Source organism: Macaca nemestrina, chromosome 6, assembly GCF_043159975.1.
Source record: "Macaca nemestrina isolate mMacNem1 chromosome 6, mMacNem.hap1, whole genome shotgun sequence".
NCBI classification, from domain to species: domain Eukaryota; kingdom Metazoa; phylum Chordata; class Mammalia; order Primates; family Cercopithecidae; genus Macaca; species Macaca nemestrina.
The window spans coordinates 6478794-6494272 of NC_092130.1; the positions used below are offsets into that span (position 1 = coordinate 6478794).

The window sequence follows — 15479 nt, forward strand, 5'->3', positions numbered from 1 at the left end:
CCACAATTTTGAGGTAAAAGAATTCTTCTTAAAATAGCTGATAGTTTAATAGCAACTTACAGTTACCATTACGGAACAAACTAATGTCATTTCTCCACTGCTGAAGCACAACTACTGTATCAGCTTTGTGCACTTCACTAGGGTAAATCAATTATCACTTACCATTAATAAGCAGAGAGCTATCGGATCCTGGATATGAATAGTTTAGACGACCTGAAGGTAAAAGAAGGCCGTTACTAAATTTGCTGTTTTCATAGATGGTTTAAACTTATTCAATAACAGAGCTAATTGACTTGCTTTCAAATAGGCAAGGTATTTGAATCAGAGGATATATCAATCAGTATGTTCATCAATATTCGAAAAGGAAAAGTTTGAAAGTAGGAAAAGAAAATATTTCTCATATTTAACTAGGTGCTTCTAATTTGCAAATCCCCATCCAAGGTAATTTTCTTTATACCATTATGTAATAGCAACTCCTCATTATGACAATCTTCACATTTCTGCCCCAATAAATGTGAAAATTTTTCTTCATTTGTGTAGTGTTTTGTTACTTTTGAAAGTATGTAATTGGCAGTAATATTTTCCTATGTGACTCATAAGAAAAGTGCCACGCTTATGCCTACATGTAGAGACAGGCTAATGGGTTTAATTTCAGGTTTGGCGAAATATTCTCAGAGGGAAGAAGAACATTTCACTGAACTTACATATGATGAAAAACATCAAAAGCCCAGGGCACAGTAGGCACTCACTAAATGCTGGGTTACTTTCCTCTGAATTTTGAAGTGTGTCAAAATCTACTTTTGAAACTAAAATGGGCACCCAAGATATCTCTCAAAAAAGAATTTGTGAAGGTACTAAAATTTTTGTCAGATGAACTGTCTTCCAAATTGGTAGCCACAAATAACACATGAGGGGGAATGGCACTGGGATTTCTCTATCTTGAAGGAATTACATTTCTGTTTTGGAAGAGTTTCAACATGTAAGTTGAGTTATCTACACTACAAATCCTTACTGAGTACACATATGGACCTAGTTCTAAACTATAAGTTATAAAATAAGAATCATCATGTAACACTTTTAAGTGTCCAAACCTCATATGCCATCTGCACCCACCTTGAGAAGAATGACTGAAGAACCCTCAACAGGTCTTCCTCATCTAAGGAATGGATAGGGGAACCTGGCTGGTAGTTCTCTATGATAGTCCCGCCCTCTATAAATCAGGATTTAGAACAGGAATTTTAAAGTGACTCAGAACTACAAACATTCCTTTAGGAAACAGCAGTCTGAATTTTGACCCCACAGAACCATGACTCTCAAAGGCTAAGGAAAAACGGATAAACATAGGTTCTCCGATGACTTGCGGCTGGGGCAGGCCTTCCAGGATGCCTGCAAGGACTCCACCTAGTTCCACTGAACACTCTGAGAACCAGAGCTAACAAGGGGTCCCATCAATCCAACAGCTACATATTAACAACTCTTTAGAAAGGAACTTAAGGTCTTCAATGTTTTAAAATGCTGCTTTTTTGAAATAGTCTCATAGTAATGAACTCATGTAATGAAAAGAGGAGACTATTCTCTATTGCCAACAGCTTTAATTAATCCATATCCAAAACTTGAAGTCTGGATAAACTCTAAATTTTATAATTTTCCTACAATTTTAAAACCAAATGAAAGGATTTAAAAGAAATTAAGTTGGTAATTGTTCCATTTAAATTTCAGCTTGTTCCTATATAGGGAGTGGAGGTAGGAATGGAGATGGAAGAAAAAAAGGTAAAAATTAATTTTGATATTTCAATTTATTCCTAAAAATTAGTTTCATTATTTAATGCTAATGTACATAGCCAAGCACCCAAATCTACTGAATTCTATCTTAGGCTGCTTTTTAACTAAAGCCTGGATCTATGGCCTGTCACAAATATATATTTTTAAAAGGATAAACTTGAGATGCTAGGAGCAAGAACATGACCCTGTTAAAAACTTGGGGGATGGAGGGCCAGGTGAAGTGGCTCATGCCTGTAATCCCAGCACTTTGAGAGGCCAAGGTGGGCAGATCACCTGAGGTCAGGAGCTCGAGACCAGCCTGGTCAAGGTGGTGAAACCCCGTCTCTACTAAAAATACAAAAATTAGCCAGGCATAGTGGTGCACGTTTGCAATCATTTCCAGCTACTGGGGAGGCTGAGGCAGGAGAATCGCTTGAACCCGGGAGGTGGGGGTTGCAGTGAGCTGAGATCTCGCTATTGCTCTCCAGCCTGGATGACAAAGACAAAACTCCGTCTCAAAACAAACAAACAAACAAACAAACAAACAAACAAACTTGGGAGGTGGGAACAGAGTACTGTTTCTGAATTACAACTAAAAGTAGAAGCTGATTTTCTGTAATGGAACATATATACAGATTTTATACTTCTAAAACTCTCTAGTAAATGAATAAGAGCTATCACACACTTTCATTTATCATAAAACATTTTCAGAAGAAAGACTAAATCAATATAGAGACAAAAATATATGATAACATTTGTTGAAATGTTAAGAGGAAATGTCTTATTATCTTCAAGAAGATATTCTAATTATTTAATGCTAACATTGCAATAGAAACTAAGGCTGTTCTATATGAACGATAATGCCTCTTATTTGATGCCAAGAAAGGATTATTATTATTATTACTTTAATTTTTGAGACAGGGTCTTACTCTGTCTCCCAGGCTGGAGTGCAGGATGGTGCTATCTCAGTTCCAGCCTTGACGTCCCAGGCTCAAGTGATCCTACCATCTCGAGTCTCCCAAGTAACTGGGACGACAGACGCATGCCACCACGCCTGGCTAATTTTTTATTTTTTGTAGAGATGGGGGTCTCCCTATGTTACCCAGGCTGGTCTTGAACTTTTGGGCTCAAGCAATCCTCCCACCTCAGCCTCTTAAAGTGCTGGGTTTACAGGAATGAGCCACCTCACCCAGCCCTAAGGGAGGATAATGAACAATGAGAATCCAAAAGACAATTACTAAACAGGCTGGTTTCACAATGAAGTTTCACAAATGAAGTTCCACTTTATCACAAACTCATGTTTTGGGTACCTTTTAAAAAGAAAATTTGAACTTGACAGTAACAAAACGGTCCTTTAACTCAATTATGAGATTAACTCATCACATATCTCCTGGAGAGACCTCCCGCAACCAAAGTAGTGACCTTTAACACTTTCGCTGTCCCTTGGCCTTATAAGTTACAGTCATTCTACCCTCCAGCTAAGACACAATGCGACAATGAAGAATTACTGGCAAAGTTCATAGCTGAACTCTGAAAGTGATACTTGTTTTTAATTTTTTTGATCCGGCCTTGTGATATGATTCCTGTTGTCAGGTTAGAATCAATTGTGGGCTCTAGTAGCAAACACACCTGTGAGATTCTGTTAAACAATCAGCTATTCTTTCTACTTAAATTTTAACATATAGGCAGTGACATTAAGAAACTGTTTTTTTTTTTAACTTTCATAATGCTTGCCTAACCTGTGTGCCCTACTCTTCTGTAAATTCTCTCCATAACTAAAATATCTACAGAGCTGTCCATAATCTATTATGGATAACACATATCATTTCCTTTCTGGATATCTTCCAAAAGCTCCTATTAAAAGTGCCATGGGAATTTGGTTATCTACAACCTTTTTGCACTCTCCTTGTACTCTTTCCTTTATTTCTGTTCTAATATCCTTTCTGCTGCATTGGTGTAAATTTCTATAGATTTTCTATTCCATGGCTAGCTAGTTGATAACCCCTCCCATGCCTGAGACAGTGGCCCTCACTCCATGTTCCCAATGAAGGGTGTGTATGTAGTTTATATATAAATATATATTTTTATGTTGATATATAAATGTGTGCTTACATATAAGCATATTTGCATACTTATAAATAAATATATACATGTTATTTTTTAGAGCATTTTAGGTTCACAGAAGAATGGAGAGGAAGATACAGAGATTTCTGATATCCCCCTGCCCCCACATATGCATAGCTTTACCCCATTATCAACATCCCCACCAGAGTGGTATAGGTTGATGGCAAAAACTGCAATTACTTTTGCACCAACCTATACATTTGTTACACCCAAAGTTCATAGTTTACATGAGGGTTCACTCTTGGTGTTCATTCTGTGGGTTTGGACAAATGTATAATGACATGTGTCCACCCATTATGGTATCACACAAAGTAGTTTCATCCCTCTTTGCCAGCCCCCAACCCCTAGCATTTTTATTGTCTCACAGACTTGCCTTTTCCAGACTATCATGCAGTTGGAATCATAAAGTATGCAGCCTTCCAGATTGCCATCTTTCACTTAGTCATATGCATTTAAGGTTCCTCCACATCTTTTCATGGTTTCATAGCTCATTTCTTTGTAGTGCTTGATAACAGTCCATTGTTTGGATGGATCACAGTTTACTAATCTATATGCACCTACTGAAGGGTATCTTGGTTTTTCCAAGTTTTCACAATTATGAATAAAGCTTCCGTAAACATCTATGGGCATGCAGGCTTTTGCGTAGGCATAAATTTTCTCAAGGATTTTTTCAAATGTATTTTTTTTTTAGATTCACCTTTTTCCAAAACAGCTTTCCCAACGATGAAACATCTTTTTTTTTTTTTTTTTTTTTTGAGACAGAGTCTCACTCTGTTGCCCAGGCTGCAGCACAGTAGCGCGATCTTGGCTTACTGCAACCTCTGCCTCCTGGGTTCAAGCGATTCTTCTGCCTCAGCCTCCTGAGTAGCTGGGACTACAGGCACGCGCCACCACACCCAGCTAATTTTTGTATTTTCAGTAGAGACAGGGTTTCACCATATTGGCCAGGCTGGTCTTGAACTCCTGACCTTGTGATCCTCCCGCCTCGGCCTCCCAAAGTGCTAGGATTACAGGTGTGAGCCACCATGCCTGGCCGGAAACATTTTTAACGAACTCACCAAATTTTATTTGTAGCTACAAAGCAACAACTAACTTGCTTACCTAATCATTTCAGCTTCTGGCTAACCTTCTTATCTCTTTTACATTAAAGCCCCCTTTGGAATTAGAGCTTTTAATACCTAGGCATCTTGAGTTTCCTGTTTGGGTACCAGGTGAGCATTTGATGAGTTAATTCCACTGAACTCAAAACATCAGTATTTCATAAATAAAGTATAATAAAATAAAAATTGAGATGTCTGAATATTAATATAACCCAGTACCTGCCTGCTGTTTTGTTTGGTTGGATTTTTGAGAACTCATCTTTATTTTATTTTTTCAGATGGAGTCTCGCTCTGTCTCCCAGGCTGCAATGCAATGGCGTGATCTTGGTTCACTGCAACCTCCGCCTCCCAGGTTCAAGTGATTCCCCCACCTCAGCCTCCTGAGTAGCTGGGATTACTGGCACCCGCCATCATGCCCGGGTAATTTTTTTTTGTATTTTTGTAGAGATGGGATTTCACCATGTTGGCCAGGCTGATCTTGAACTTCTGACCTCAGGTGATGCCCCTGCCTCGGCCTCCCAAAGTGCTGGGATTACAGGCATGAGCCATGGCGCCTGGCCAAGAACTCATCTATCTTTAATCATTAACCAGGTTTGGGCACATTCAGAATTAATTTCTCAAGGGTGAAGGAAAGGATTCGGATTTCAGCATGTGAACCTATTTGATAGGCAAAATTCAATCTTTGAAAGCTCTTGGTATTGACTGTGTTATAAATATAAAAAATACCGCCTGGTCAGCAGCCCTAATCTTAAGGAACATTATGACAGGAAAAGTAGTAGTCTCTGGAGGCCAGCTGCAGAATTTGGAACCAGAAGCCTGGCATACATCATGCCGAAGGCATAGGCTATATTTGGTGACATGACTCAACCTAGCCAAATATAGGCAACAGATACAGAGTGACTCTGGGGATCTACACTACCAAATCCTACAACCTAGAAAAGATCCATACGTCAACTAGGCAATTCTATGCTAAGCATTTGCCAGTTGGAAGAACCAATATTTACCAACAGACTGACTGAGAATAGGTTGGGGGAGGAGGTGCTAAAAAGAACAGTATGTAGTATCACATCCTTTTAAGACACTAACTAAAGTAACCAAGTCAAAAAATAAAAGGAGAAAAGACTAGAGGAAATCCTCCTTTACATTAGCAGTATATATAAGTATTACTTTAATTAATTAGGTAAAATAGGTTATTTTCTAAAGAATAATCCAGATATTACCACTACCGATAATTCAACAGGAAATAATAAAATAAATGCTGCCATTTCAAACACACAAACACCGAAAAGTACCAAATGTATCTGCAGCGCAATTAGATTTCACGCTATCTATAACCTTTTCTCTTCCACAGTCATGACAACAGTGTTGACAACATGGTACAGGCCAAGGAAGGATAATAGGAAATAACTCTGCAAGGTTCTCCAAAACATACAGACAGTCCTATAAAATGACAAGTGGCATAAAAATTTTAAGGATCAACTTTTGATTGATTCACCCTATAAAAATGTGGATACTCCAAAGAAAAGCAGGGTGTTTGCAGAGCAGTCTTCAGTGAGCACCATTAAAAATTTCTAATATACACACAAATATACACACACATACATGTGTTGTTGTTGACTACCTAACTAGAAGTGCTGCTCCCGCCTCTGCTCCTGCTACTTTTGTTTAGCTCACACCTAAGTGAATCAAAACTATACTGTCATAAGTAATATTTTAAAGGAGGTAGTCCTCCTAGCCCTGCACATCTTCTGTTTTTACAAACCCCACTTGAGGCTTGAAGCAAGATGGTGCTGTGGGGACCTGGACACTGGACAGCAAAGCTCAAGAAATGTGTAATAAATCCACTGGTTATGAATGCCAACTTTATACTTACACAAATGCAAAAGACATATCAATATGAACAAAACAGCATTCAATATGTTCTATAACTTAATGGTATAAATTTAATTTTTAATAATTTAGTCTATTGACACAAAAATAACTCCCCAAATCAAAATCAGTAAGCTTATTCTACCCCCTTATCTATCTGTGCTACAACCAACTCCAACAAAGACATTCCCATGCAAAATCACAAAGAAGGAACTGGCTGAAACTGTTATCAACTGAAGAGTCTTGTCCCCTCCCAAAGAGCCACTTAAAATTCACTAAACACACACAGAGTTTAGGCTAAACAAAACCCTTCTCTGCTACAGATTTCGCTTTCAGCTCAAAAGCCAGTGCTTACAAAAATCTTTGAATTAATGGCTTTCTTAACTCTCCACACTGCCATTTCGCTTCCCACATCAGGCACTCCAGCCATTCAGAACTGCTGGCCTGTAACTTCAACTTCTGGGTTACTCCCTCTACCTAGAATGCCCTCCTCTCTCTCTCTGCCCCTCAATGTCTTACCACTCAAGCCTCCACACTTTTGTCCAGGCAGTTCCCCTATTAGGCCTCACATCTTATGAGAAGCCTTCCCTGCCCTACATCATCCTTGCTGTGATTCAGATAACCCTCTGTACTCCTTTCAGTATTCTTCACACTTATTACACTGCATTTACATTACTTGTTTTAATCTCTTGCTGTAGGGCAATGAGATCTTTATGGATTTTGGGTCTGATATCCCAGAGCCTGGAGCAGAGAAAGGTGCTCAATAAACAGCTGTGGAAAACGAATGAAGCAAAGTCAGCAGCTGATGGTCTCTCTGCCATGGAAGATGCAGTGTAACGGGTAGAGTCAAGCTGTATCATCTTGTGACCTAGGTCAAATTATTTAGCTTTGTTGAACCTCAGGAAAACAGAGATAATTCCATCGACTTCACAAAGCTGTTGTGAGACAGTCTTGAGATAATGTTTTCAGAATGCCAAGAAAAGTTTCTCGATATGCAGTAGGTACTTAACCAAATTAATTCCTTTCCCTTCACCAGTAATAAGCCGAAGATAACCAACAGTTTTCCACTTGTAAGAGAAAGGACAGGGAGGATTTCTTTTGGCCAAAAAGTTCCAAACTGGCACCTTGGAGAAGGGAGTGGCAAATCTATGGGATATTTCAGCTTCAGAGAAATGAGAATTTGCTAGTATCCTTGGTTAAAAACAGGGATATAAGTCTTCTCAGGAAGAGAGAAAAGAACAAAACCTTACCCCTTACTTTTATCAAAGCCAAACTGGCAAAGATACAAAAGAATTTTAATAAAAACTTCAAAAATTCAACCTAAATTTTTTCTTTTCAATAAAACCAGGAAAGATCTTCATTTTGAACCAAAACCCCAAATTTAATGTTTCAGTTGTGGTATGATGATTGTAATAGTGGCAAAATAAAATAACACTTATGTGTAAGATGGGTGAGGTCAATGGAGTATGTTTCTACAGATGGGAGGAAGGTTTCATATGAAGGAAGGACTGCTTTGACTACAACTCGGGGCAGGTGTGAAGCTGCAAGATCTAAAAGCATCTAAGAATTTCAGGCAGGAGGGGATGTCTAGAGAGAAACTAGTAAGAAGCCGACCCAATTAAGGAATTCAAAAGATTTCCTACTGCCAGTAAAGCTAACAACAAACCAGCAAGCAGGAAGGCTATTTTTATCCTTGCCAGAAGCCTTCTGACTCTAGATGCTACATTTAGAGGACAGAGCAACAAGATAACTTGCCTTAAGAGGATGTTATGATACCAGTGATTAATGGCAATTTTTTAAGCTCTAAAAAACTCAGCAAAACTAGGTGTAGTTTTTGTCCAAACTAAGCCAGCCAAAGTCAGTTGGAAAAAAAGGGTGAAAAAAATATAATGGAAAGAAAAGTGGAAAAACAGACCGAGTAGTAGAAAAAAATTAAAGCAATCCAGAAAAAAACCCAAGGCAGTAAATTAAAATTCTCCTACCTTGCAAAAAGTTTGATTAAAAGAAGCGCATGTTACAAGATACATATATTAAAAGAACCAATAAATAAACATAAAGAACTGGCCCCAAGGTGAAAATAAGTTTGACAAATGGCTCTCTGTACTGACATGAACATAAAAAAAACACCAAGATAAACTTATGAAGTCTCTAGGGACCACAAGCTAAGTCAGTGTAAATGACTGAGAACTTTAGAGATAAGAGAGAGAAGCCACAAGAAATCTAATTAGACTTTTCTCTGACTACAGAAACTAAAAAGAATTAAGACTGAGTTTCTTATTTATAACCATTATTTTATAAAATATAATACTACTATACTGATAAAAAGCTGCCTTAAAACTGTTTACTGAAGTCCAAACCCCAAAAAGCAATCTGTAAAGTCACTAGTTGGCTTTCTGCATACAGAACTATCATTAACTCTAGTCACTTACTTAACAGGAATTCTGACAACTTTTCTGAACCTTAATGAAGAATGGACTTGCATTTTATATTTGATACAAGAATTTTACCTTTTGTTATTTTTCAGAAGGCCCACTACCTATTTTCTCCTATCAATACTCAGCGTTCTTACTTTTCCTCTTATTAATCTTCTAAATTAAATAATAAACAGGATATTCAAAGATGTCTGGTAATTATTTGGAAAACAAGCTGCATGTAGCCAGGAACCTTTGCTTTTAGTTAGTCCCTGATATATCCCAACAACCATAGTGCCTGGTGCACAGTAGATGCCTGACGTATATTTGTTATATGAATGACCTCAGACAGCTTTTGACTTTACGTATACATCCAAAGCGGTGCAAAAGTGGGGGTGGGAAGGGAAGAAGTGTCTCTGAATCACATGAAGAACACACATGCTTAAGTCCCATGGCAAATCTGGTGAATCAGAATCAGGGAAGAGAACAAGTCAACTTGGAAAAGTTTCCACTCCCAAAAAGGTGCACTTCAGTATGAAACCAGCCAAATGTGAGGTCTGAATCTTTCATAGATTATGATAAAATACAGATTTTTAAATTTTGTACAATCTCCTAAATTGAAATTAAGAAATCTTGGCCAGGCATGATGGCTCATGTCTGTAATCCCAGCACTTTGGGAGGCCAAGGTGGGTGAATTGCTTGAGCCCAGGAGTTTGAGACCAGCCTAGGCAACATGGCAAAGCCCCATTTCTGCAAAAAATACAAAAATTATCCAGGTGCTGGCAGGCACCTGTAGTACCAGCTACTTGGGAGGCTGAAGTGGGAGAAGCATTTGAGCCAGGAGGCGGAGGCTGCAGTGAGCCAAGATTGTGCCACTGCACTCCAGGATGGACAACAGAGCTAGACCCTGTCTCAAAAAAGAAAGAAAGAAAGAAAAAGAGGAAAAAAAAAATTGAATGCCTACCCTCTGTCAAAGCATACTAGACAAAAATGTTTACGTTTTCTTATGTTTGTTTCCTTCTCAGAGGCTACACAATAAATACTCAGGCCATTGAACCAGGAGCCAGAAGCTGTGTGTTCCTCCTGTATTGACCCTTGGAGGTACCAGGAATCTGAGTGACTTTACAGAAGCTGTTGCATCTCTGGGATCTCCAATTTTTTTCAACTATAAAATGAAGACCACAAAACTCACATAAAAGTTTACTATAAGGATCTGGGTAAGAAATCATTCTCAGAAGGGTCACTGAATAAAAGAGAAATGGTATCAGAAGTAAGCAGCCTTTCACTTGATACTGGTTGTTAACGCTGCTTCCCATACAGAAGGTCCAAGTCTACCTTGAAAAGGAAAAACGCAGCCCAGCATCAAAACTATCCTTCAACCCACCTGACATATCGAATATGTTCAAATATTTGTGCAGGTGGAGTATAAGCAGAAGCTAAAATATAAGACTCTTCCAAACCACGTGGCTTAAAGAGGCTTTAGGAGCACCTGCTTTCCCTGCCTAACAAGAGCTGCCATGTTATACTACGTGAAGCGCACCCATCTCGTCAGATGGCTCCCTCTACCCCCGGCATCATGGAGGATAGAGCCTCAGCAGCCCATATTCTTAACCCTGCCACAAAGGAATAAAGATGGCTTCAGAGGTCAGGAAGCTTCAAAATGCTACTTGGTGGAGAGGACAATCTGGGAGAGGGTAAGTAGCCTCCTCACTCCTCCCTGTCCTCCTCCTCCTCACCAATTCCTCTGTTAAATTCCTTTTTTATGTTATGTTCTTTTTTGTAAAGAGGAGCATTCTAATGGCAGGAGTACAAAGCAGAAAAATTAGGGAAGTTCTCTAGAGTAGTATTTCATAATCTGTTATAACAACTATTAAAATCTACTTTGATCAAAATATTTCAGAGAGGCTTTCCTCCATAATAGTAACTGAAGACTCCTACCCCTACCTCTACCCTAATGAATGCTACAAGTAAAACAGAACAACAACAAAAATCTTAATATCAGAAGGCTACTATGAATTCAGCAACACCTTTAAATGTATTTTAATTGCATTACATCAGCATCCACATGCTTTTGGAAGATAATCATGCATACATAAGTGACATCTATCATCTAACTGGAATGCCTGGTCACTAATGGGTTCACAGGCTCTATCAAATAATTCCCACGGCTGAAGAGGCACATGGTTCACAAATGGAGAACAAAAACATTTCATGAGGCCAAGTTTAAACAACTGTTTTCTAAACATAATATTTTTAGGTCTATCTCAAAAAGAAAAGATGTAGTTTAGACCCAAAGCCTTCACACAACCAACTAAATCTGATTTCTGATTATATCCCTTACACAAACTACTCCATATGAAATACTGCCACACCCAGACTCACATGATATTCATGGGCTACTTTCAGTCATTACACCATAAAAACCTTCAGTTTTAAAATGTAAAACTGTACCTTCAGTTTTGTAATGTAAGACTGAATTGCTGATGGTAATGTAAAGATCGTTAAGTTCAACCCCTCCGTTTACAGGTGAGGAAATAGAGGTCTAGAGAGAAGTGAGCAACCTAAGGCACTACTAGTGGCCAAACCAGGTTTGAATACAACCCTAAACACTTCTCCTTTTATTTCATAACATTTGGAAAAGTCTGTTATATGCTAACAACTTCGGATCCTTACAATAAAGAAATCAGGCAGCTGGTTTAAATACCTCTATTTAGTCAACCATGCCAGACATTTATTATTTGGAATATTATAGCCGGCAGAAGTTAGATTTTTAAAAAGTTATTTATATTTCAATTAATCACGGCTGCTCTTCAGAATTAAGACTTGCTCTTTATCGTTGGTTTCTCAGGGCACTAAAAGGGAACCCTAATTGGTTGATTCCTCCTTCTCTTTTCCAATATACAGCAACTGGCATCAGCCCAACTGGATTCCAAAGAGATTATGGAACTGCTTTCCCTTCAGAGTTCCACTAATGTTCTTAATTGACTGGTTACCAGGTAATACCCAGAATAAAACAAAGCCTTGCTTTTAGAACTGAGTGCACTGGTGTAGGACTGAATTTAGAATCAGTGAGTTAGACAAAATAATGAAGCCCAGAGGCAGTCTGACCATCTCAATGTCTGATTCAAAAAGTAGTAACTAGTTTAAACCTTCTTAAAAAGTATTCCTTTTACAAATTGTATGACTAATTGTACAGGGCTAGCAAGAACAATTTCAGAGTTTTCTCTCCCCCCTTTTTAGTTTTGGTAGTGAGGATAATGGGAATGTGAGGGGGAAAACAAGAAATTCACAATTCAGGCACATACAGCTGATAAATGAATCAACTGCATACAATATTCAGGTAGAAAGTCCATGCAGGAGTTTTGGGAAGTAATAATTCTGTGGCACAATTGTGAACTGTTCCCTCCTTCCTGTTGCTAAACTAAATGCAGAGAATCTTGGATATTTTTATGACAACTATGAATCAGGCAGCATTTCTTCCCCTCCCCCAAAGTCAGCAAATAACATAGTCATGGATTATATAACAGGATCAAGGAAAGCCTTAAGACCTTCATAGAAAACGAAGGGCTTTTTTATTAAGCAGATATTTGGGCTGTTTTTGTAGCTGTCAGGAAATGAGACAGCAAGAGTCACCTCTACAGAATTTTACTATAGAAGGAAAACATAGAAAAACAAAGTGACATTATTAAAGGTGCACAATACACTCTATTAATTGAGATGTGGCACATGAATGGCATGGATCACCATAAATGTTGTGGGCCCCCTTCTCTTTTTTACAGTAGGAAGGTCCCTAATATTTATCATTGACAAACTGTGGACAAAGTCTGATAATCTTACTACTTAATTGTCATTCTGATTTCATTTCTGAGTGGAGATTACTATTTTTGCCTGTCCAGATGGTAAAACATAAGCTTAAATTGTACACAAAACTTAACATGACAAAGTAAAACATTAAAGAAAAGTACTTGTTAATTTGTTACCTGATTGTTGCTTGTTTTCTGATTTATCTCTAAGTTTTTAACTACCACACGTAGTTAAATCCCTGCCCTGAATGGATGTCAAACAATATTAAGTCATAATAACCATAGAATAAGAGAGCTTTACTACAACTGAAAAGAAAAAATAATGTTAATGGGTTAAAAAATCTTTTAAATGTGTGTTTAACCTTCTAATAACATAAAAAGTTTACTATAATACTTCCCCCACCCACCCACCGTTACCCTCACCTCTCACTCAGGTAACAAAGAATAAAACGATAACCAATTGTCATGGCCTCAAGATAGGATTCCTTATGTTCAATGTTCAGGATTAAGATAAAGGGGCTGCTTAAGTAATTACGGACCCACATCATGAATGACATAAGACAAACTCCCCCTTTGTGGCAACTGCTTATTTGATTTTCAGACCAAATAAAAACAAGGGTTAAATATTCAGTCACAAACGTGTAGCAGATAGAGGGCAGAGGATCACTATTTTCGATGGACTAGTATGTGTTATGTAAGTAAACGGGGCAGATGAGGATCTGGCCCACACACAAGATGCATTTAGTTTGAACCGAGTTGATTTCCATTCAGAGGCTAGAGCGAGGAAGACTTCAGTCCGATCCTATGACCACGTCGGCATTCACATACATCACATGATTTTCTTTCCTAGGCATTTCCCCTTCCCCTCCCCCGCTTATAAAAACCCAAAAGACAAAAACAACAGCAACCCCAAATCCGAAAGGGGGTAATCACACTGCTCAAAATCCACATCTTTGTAAGCTCAACCTACACAGTACAGTGAGGAATCCAACAAATCCGGATCAAAAGTAAAACAGAAAGCAGGCAGTTGTTCAAAATTAAGAATAGACCCTTCACTTTTCATACAAAAAAATCATGCCACACAACTTCGCCCTCTTCTTCCTCACAATAGAAGTTACCTCAACACAGAAGCCCAGGTCCCATCCTACAGCACAGCTAAGCCAAGGCAAGAGAAAGACTGTTTAGGATGTTCCATTTCCACAGTCAAGAGAGGGAGAGTACAGGAGGAGAGGAAACACACTTCATTCCTATATAGCCACACACGCAATTAATTGTAGCCCAGTGTAAATTATACTCTTTGCTATTTAACGTCCTACATTACTATGAGGCTTTGAGAAGTAAGGCAACTTTTTAATTCTTAGGAGACTTAAGTCACTCCCCTGTTACGCTACTTTGAATTACTTGGTATCATCCAAACCGAGCGAGGAAGAGCCAGCCAGGTTCAGGAAAGCTTCAGCCAGACACGCAGGCAGCTGCCGGCCAACTCTGAATCCTAAAGACTTAATGATATTTAAAGATCCCTCGATTCGCCAGACACATTTGGTACCACATACTAATAATTTACTTGGAAGGAGAAATTTGATTATAAATCCAAGTAAAATTAACCGGTTTGCATTATCCATTTCTTCATTTCTTTGAGATGGAGTTTCACTCTTGTCGCCCAGGCTGGAGTGCAATGGCTTGATCTTGGCTCACTGCAACCTTCGCCTGCCAGGTTCAAGTGGTTCTCCTGCCTCAGCCTCCAAAGTAGCTGGGATTACAGGCGCCCGCCACTGCACCCAGCTAATTTTTACATTTTTAGTAGAGACGGGCTTCACCACGTTGGCCAGGCTGGTCTTGAACTCCTGACCTCAGGTGATCCACCTGCTTTGGCCTCCCAAAGCCCTGGGATTACAGGTGTAAGCCACCATGCCTGGCCTATCCATTTCTTCCTTATGGTACTTTGAATCATGCCCCATTAAATGTCCCTTAAAGGAAAATGTCCATCTAATCCTTTAAAAAAGTTGGAGGTTAGGGTACCAGTAATCTGTTCTTATTTTGCCATAGGCAAACCAATTTAAATAGAAAAAGCTTAAATACTGTAAGAAATTATAGACCCTCCCCACCATTCCTACCTGAAATAAATCATTCTAATATTAAAGCAACAGAACCTATTTTAGTAGGACTTCCTTTTGTTTTGAAAAAATTGTACTTATTCCCAAATTACTTCAAATTTATAACATATGAAATAAATAAGTGACAACATTTAGCAACTCTCATAGCAGGTTTCTAGAGCTATTTCAGCCTGCATCAAGTCAGTATCTGTATAAAATACTTGTTCTAATGTCTCTGTACCAGGGTACAACATGTGTTCTCTAAGTCAACTAAGTGACTGCAATTTGGAATATAGGAATATTAGTAAAATGGTGTAT

General features: G+C 38.5%; 1 protein-coding gene across 4 annotated transcripts in view; it reads right to left on the minus strand.

Moving 5' to 3' along the window:
• LOC105480900 (cytoplasmic polyadenylation element binding protein 4) overlaps positions 1–15479 on the minus strand; it is a 67887-nt gene that overhangs the window by 24157 nt on the left and 28251 nt on the right. For 2 of the 4 annotated variants that reach the window (XM_011740096.2, XM_011740097.2), the window contains exon 3: positions 163–213. The exons of the other annotated variants lie outside the window; for them this stretch is intronic. In XM_011740096.2, coding sequence (XP_011738398.1) covers positions 163–213 — 51 coding nt within the window. The remainder of the gene's footprint in view (positions 1–162; positions 214–15479) is intronic. 4 annotated transcript variants of the gene reach the window in all.